The sequence below is a fragment of the Nelusetta ayraudi genome, unplaced genomic scaffold (genome assembly GCF_046127955.1).
Source record: "Nelusetta ayraudi isolate G7.1 ecotype Tasmania unplaced genomic scaffold, CSIRO-AGI_Nayr_v1 ptg000042l, whole genome shotgun sequence".
Taxonomy (NCBI): Eukaryota; Metazoa; Chordata; class Actinopteri; order Tetraodontiformes; family Monacanthidae; genus Nelusetta; species Nelusetta ayraudi.
Genome location: NW_027466092.1, coordinates 11,213,968 through 11,220,684, shown reverse-complemented (window position 1 = coordinate 11,220,684; position 6,717 = coordinate 11,213,968). Strand labels below are relative to the sequence as shown.

The following is a 6,717-nucleotide window of genomic DNA, read 5'->3' as shown; positions in this document are numbered from 1 at the left end:
GATTTAAATTCATACTATTGGAGAGTAGTGATGACAATTAAATATAGTATGACAACAATGATAATGATTGTAAAAGATGTAATTAAAAAAACTTACCTGTAAGGGAGTTCTTTGGAGAGTTTTACTACTGGGGAGTCGTAAAGAAGCAAGTAGGGAAAAGTTTTGTTTTTTCCATTGTTATTATTTGTTCATTTGAGAGCACGTGCTCAGTCTGCCATGAACACAACCATGCAACATAACAGAATATATATGGAATACACCTGTCCTTAAAGAATAACAAAATAAAACAATGGTTTCGTAATCAGGTTTAGTGAAAGGCTCAGTGTGAAACATTTGATATGAGCTACTGATATATACATATATATATATATATATATACATACACATATATAAACACACTCACACACACACACACCTAAAATCACCTTTCAATCATCTATTTTACCTCGAGGCGTTTACAAGAAGGGATGTTTCTTTGTCTCAAAACCTGGATGGCAAGGGATTAGTCAGTCAGTTGAACTGTTAACTATGTTTGAGGAGACGCAGGTTCAAATCCCGCTCTGTCCAGTTATTTTTAACGCCTCTTTTTCAAATAATCAAAAAGTAAGTGTATTGTTTGACCTTTCACCATGGTGTGGACGCGCTGACCCCAGTTTTCCACTGAAACCGGCCGAGGCACGTACACGCGGTATCCTGTTCCACCAGGAGCATTTTAAGGCGGGGCGTTTGCAAGTGGGGCGGTTTTGGGCAGGGCATCCAGTGTGGGCGGAGGCCGGACCGGTTCAGGTGGGGATTGCAAGATTGCGCGGTACTTCAGGTTGTTTCGCGTGTATTTAAAAAAAAAGAAAAGAAAGCTCTACTGTCTGTCCGAACTGTGTATCAAGTATTGCTGTGTAAAAAAAAAAAAAGGAATGATGACACTCAAACAAACTGGTTGTATCATACAAAATGGAGGTATTTAGAGCACACCTGCATTTTGTTCATTATAGTTTTCTGCAATTCTATAGTTTTCATAATCTTGATTTAATGTGAAATCGTGTTTGTTATTTGATAGCCAAACTGAACAGCGCTGATGCTGATGTGTCACGTTAATGTTTCACAGTAAAATACAGCACATATAAAAAATAAAATACAGCATATTGTATTTTATGATGAAAATCAAGTGGATCCACCGTGTTTTGCAATCGTTGACTTCCTGCCTGGACGATTCTATCTGCTACGATTGAGACGGTTGCCAAGTGTGAAGCATGAAAGGTAGAACAGCTGCGTATTTTTACAAAGAGGCACAGTTTCACAACTGTAGGATGCATCTGAAACGCACTTGTTGGAAACACACACACTGACTTTAATAAGAGCCGCTAACTCGCAGCATCTGCTAGCTTTCAGTGAGTTTTACGCTTGAGCTTTTGACTTTGCTTGACATTATTTATCCAAATGTTTGTCTATATATAGTTGCTTGTAGACATAAACAGCTTCTGTAGCTAAGAGTGTTTAGCTCAATAGGTTAGACACCTGACACTGGTGTGGGAAACTAGGGTTTGAATCCTGTCCATTCCCAGGTCAACCCTACCCTAAAGTTGGTCAGTACTTGTTCTCAGACTCGTGTGCATAAGGTGACTCATTTACCTCCATAGTCATCAGCATGGCAAGGTGGTTAGCTCAGTAGGTTAAACGTCTGACTGCTGTGGAGGGGACATGGGTTCAAATCCCAGTCAGTACCAGTTTATCTCACTGGCAAGCTGTACTAATGTTTAACATATAAACTCATTCACACTTGTCTTCAGTTCAAATTCCAGTCACGGTGAACTCAGCCAATGAAAGATCTTATTTTATTTAAGTTTCCTTCAAGTTGTTTCAAGGAGGAAAAAAAGTTGTTGTTTTTTGTGCTCTTTCACCTTCTTTCATTCAAAGCCATTATATAAGAGCAAGTTTCTATTTAAACAGGGCGTGGCTAAAACACTGAGTTTCCCGAACCAGCATACATAATCTTGTAGTCTAATGTTTGGAAAGTTTGCAGTCAAAAAAGATTTTACAGTTTGTCGTGTCGTGTTGTGTTGTCGGCTCTGGAGAGTTAAAAACAAAACACACACAAGGTGTTGGAAGAGAATTGACCCACCAATCTCACGCATGACAGCAGGGCTTCCATGAGCCTGAGCTATCTGTCCTGGTGAGATCACACTTCATCCACCTTGGCTTTACAGGAGAAGGATTTCACACATCACATGGTGGTGACCAGGATTCAAACCCTGTTTTCTCACATCACACTGAGTGGTCTAACCTGCCCAGGTGACTGAGGACTGTGGAGGGATACCAGTCCATAAACGAACAGCCATGGCTTGACATTGGTGCATTTCATCACTGGATTCTTCAATAATGAAGAAAAAAACATCAACAAGTGTAGCTGAAGCAAGCAAAAAAGTCTCCTCACTCACTTAACTTTACTTCAATTAGAATTTGAAAGGAAAGAAGAGGGAGATAGCTTGCTTGCTAGCTCCACTTACCTGTTTGCTGCTTCCTGTTGATCTCCGTTGAAGGAAATTTCAAATGTCGCAAGATTGAAATCCTCAGAAAATCGACAGACGCAACACAACGGACATTTCTGGTGGGTTAGTTTTGTTTTTAATTTTGGTTTGGTTTTGTTTGGCTTTACTCATTCACCCATGCGCTCACGCACTCATACACCAATGTGAGATGTTAGAAGTTTCCTGTCTACAGAGCGGGAAGTTCCCCCCTGAGGTTCCGGAAAGTCTCAAAGTTTTCCAATTGGCTGCTTCCTTCATTATCTTATCAACTGTGGAGCAGAAACAACAAAGTTCACTGTCTCTTCAATATAATGACACGTGATTGCAGTGTTTGTTTTCTTTACTTTTTTTAATCTGATGTTAATTTTCTTTTTTTAATCTTGTGAACTGGACCTTGAGTCTGTTAATAATCAAATCAAATCAAATCATCAGTCACCCCCCGGAGAGTTTGCGCAGGGACACATGCAGTCTTGGGGGCGATGTCGCGACATGTCCAGTTTGTGTTCACATTGTGTGTTTGAATGCAGAAAGTCTCAGGCTGATTGCTGCTCCATCGACCTGTTCGCGCAGCTGTGTTTTCTGCATCTAACACCGGCTCACGTCCTCCCATTTCCTGCGTGTGTTTGTTTGTTTGTGTGTGCGTACGTGTGTGTGTATCTCTGAGGGAGTGGCTTTCCCACTCCTGAGGAGTGGGAGGGCCGTTACATCTACATTAAATCTCACATGCATCCAGACTCTAAATCCATCCATGCATCCATCCTCTGTAGCCGGTTACTCCTGCACTCTCTCTGCTGGAGCTTATCCCCGCTCACATTCTAAACCCCTGGCATGAAAAGTCCAAAAGTAAACCTCAAACAAAATACAAGGCAAGAACCGAGGAATTCCCCCACTGCTGAACATGTCCAGACATGTGCTTGAGTGAGGAGGACCAACAAACTTGGTCCAGTTACTGCAGCTCCGTGGAAAGGGCCAGAATGTTTTTGCCCACAGAATGTTTACTTCCGACTCCGTGGCCGTACTGCTCCTGAGAGCGCACCACAGGAGAATGCAACTCTCCCGTCAGGCCTAATGGAGAGAAACCTGTGACTTCACATGCCGTGCAGGCAGTCCTGCGTGCTGCACAGCTGCAGACACGTAAACACTTGTCTCCTTTCCTGTAAATCAGTTCAGACGCAGTTTCCCTCATTACATCCAGCACGCACAGAATAAGATAAACACCGTAACATGCCTTCATAGTAGTTTAGTTATACTTTTATTGGCAGATGACGTGCAGAGATGTGCGCGAGTGACATCCTTTCTTGCACTTGTAAAGGATTTTTTTTTTTTAAGCACAGTTGCAAAACAAATACCTTGAGTCACTTTTCTTTGCGTCAAACAAAAGAAAATTCACTTTGTCAGGATGCAGAAGGATGGGAACTGTTGCACTAAAAACTCTATTCAAGTGAAGTTTTAAATTTTAGAAGTTGTTAATTTTTTACAGGATGAGAAACAAACTGCCTGTAAAAAAAAAAAAGTCTAATCAACATAGCAATTTTGGTAAACATCCTATTACAAGAGATTTGTTGCGTTAGAAGGGAATCATTTGGGTGGACTCTTGGCATCACTTGGGTGATTAATGACTGGTGGGACGGTACAGTAAACGGGGCGGAAGAAGCCCATACATAGTGTTTTGACCAGAGGTCTTCCCCTCAGCGTTAAATCATGGTTTAGATGTAGAAAAGTGTGACTCACACATCACTGTGGTGAAGGAGGGCCTCCTTCCTCTGGCTCCTTTAAAAAGGGCACCAATGTTGCTCCTGCTCAGGTCCTGATTGAACAGAAGTGGCTCCAACGGAGGCGCACACCTTCTATTTATTAACTTGAACACTTTCTATTTTTAATTTATTTATTATTTATATTTTCTATCTATATCTATTCTATTTGTATTTTTATTTTTTTTTTAATAAATTAAATCAATTTATTTTTTGGAGAGTTTTTGAAGACCACTGTTTTTTTTCTCCCACAATGCTTCAGCACTCTGGCCTAGCTTTTGTTTTCATCGCCCTGCTCCCCTTTTCTCTGCCAATGTACCTGCCCCACTCAAACCCTCTTCTGTCTTTTAATAGCCAAGTCAGAGAGGTGCACCTTTACACAGGTACTTATGGCTTATGACTTGGGGACTTTATGTGTGCATGGAAATATGAGAACGTCGATCACGTGATCAAGACTCTCAGACCTCATCTGACCTTCTTTCTTTCTTTCTTTCTTTCTTCCTCGGCGCCACACAGATAACCACAGAAGGGGGATGTACCTGCAGATAGCGGCGGACGGGACAGTGTCAGGAAGTGACCTGCAGACACTTTACAGTGAGTGAAAATAAACTGACAGCATTCCACATTCCCTCCATTAGCTTGCTGAATGTGCTCTGACTGGGGGACTGAACCCTCTGATTGCAGGTGTGCTGGAGCTGAAATCGGTTCAAATGGGCCATGTAGCCTTGAAGGGGAAGTGGTCGTCTCTGTTCCTGTGCATGGACGCCGCGGGTCACTTGAGAGGACAGGTACAGCCGGCGACGACGTGCCCTTTATCCAAATCCTCCATCCTTCCTGTCCTTCGCTGACAGCTCACTCCCCCTCCTCCCCTCCACTCCCCTCCCCTCTCTTCCTCAGAGGCTCTACGTGGAGGCCGACTGCACCTTCAGAGAGCTGCTGCTGGCAGACGGATACACGCGCTTCCTGTCCTCGCACCACGGCTCCCCTTTGTCTCTGGCGCCCAAACAGTCCCCGGGCCGCCACGCCGTCCCCTTCACTCGCTTCCTGCCGCTCAGGAATACCTTGGCAGGGGAGAGCGCGTCTGATCAGCCACCAAACAACCCCAGGCTTTTCAACGTGGACTCGGAGGATCTTCTGGGGATGGCTCACGCAAGCGTGATCAGTCCTCAGTTCTCGGTGGAGAAGTGACGGGAAGTGACTGCCGATTTTGTTTTTTAGTGGGTTGAACCTGCGGACTTGACTTCTCTGTAAGTGACTTGAGTATTTCTTTTCTTTTCTTCTCTGTGGAAATAATGATCAATTTATTTATTAATTTTATTTATTTATTGTCTTTATTAAGCCTATTTAAATGTGTTATTTAAATGCAGATTCATTGCGGGGAAAGCACTTTGTTTTGTATTGATTGTTGCATCAGAACAGGAAAAGGTTGCAACAGCCCTTTTTTGGGGGGGCGTGACTGGAAAGGTCAACGTGTTTGTGTTGTGTGGGCGTGTTTATCGGTGTCGGGGGAGAGTGAAAATAAACACGATATAAATTTCACTTGTGTTTATCTTTCATTCAATGACTCAATGACAATTTAATCAGAAACACACAGGAAGCATTCATTCACAGAGCAGGATGAATCTGTCCAGTCGTAAGAAACAGTTTGTGTGACTGGAGAAGAAAAAGGGGGAGCAGCAGTGCCCTCTAGTGGACGAATCTAAGAAAAAACAGTGCAAGCTTTCCGAAACTGTGATTCTTTAAGTTGCTTCTGGATGTACAGCTTAGAGGTCTGCTAACAATGTAATCTGTTTTCAAAGGAGGCTGCACAGTTAAAATGAAACTATAAAGATTTATCTCATCCAGAACACAGACAAGCTCTGGCTTTCATTATATCACACTGATATCACAACTAGTATAAACAGATTTGACACCAAGTGGGTCATCTTTCTCACAACTAGATGCCACTAATTATTTGTCTGTGTGCCTTTGATATATTCATTACTTTGCTGTTTGAAGTAAATTTAATGAATTAATACATTAGAACCACTTGAAGAAATGGAATATGAACCGTAACCCTGAACCGGTATTCCTGTTAGAATGTTAACAAGGCCTGATTTGTAAAGTTTAAAGGGATCTATTGTTAAATTTAATAAAAATGAAACTCAAAGCTTATTAGTTGCATCAGTCTAAAGTTAAATAACTGACAAACAAAATTGTTGTGTTTTCCTTGACTGATGAAGAGTGGGTATGATGACAACATTGTGTCCACTTTCACGATTTGTATACAGCTAGTATAAGAAAGATGAGAAGTGATCCATCAAATATTAAAATATTGCAATATTATGTTTGCAATATGCTTTATTAGCTGCTATTATTACTGTATATGCTTTACTAGGTGCTACTAAACCATAGACCCCCAGGGCCTTCAATGTCAGTTTTAGAAGGCTGTATTCAATGTTGTA

The 6,717-nt window shown here is 41.9% G+C and overlaps 1 protein-coding gene across 1 annotated transcript; it reads left to right on the top strand.

The window, feature by feature from the left end:
• Positions 1 to 4,414: 4,414 nt before the first annotated feature.
• Positions 4,415 to 5,812, top strand: fgf21 (fibroblast growth factor 21). Its single transcript, XM_076035506.1, has 4 exons — positions 4,415 to 4,656; positions 4,790 to 4,867; positions 4,958 to 5,061; positions 5,171 to 5,812. Exons 1-4 carry the CDS (start codon positions 4,527 to 4,529, stop codon positions 5,459 to 5,461), a joined length of 603 nt encoding a protein of 200 aa, XP_075891621.1. The 5' UTR covers positions 4,415 to 4,526; the 3' UTR covers positions 5,462 to 5,812.
• The last annotated feature ends 905 nt before the right edge of the window (positions 5,813 to 6,717 follow it).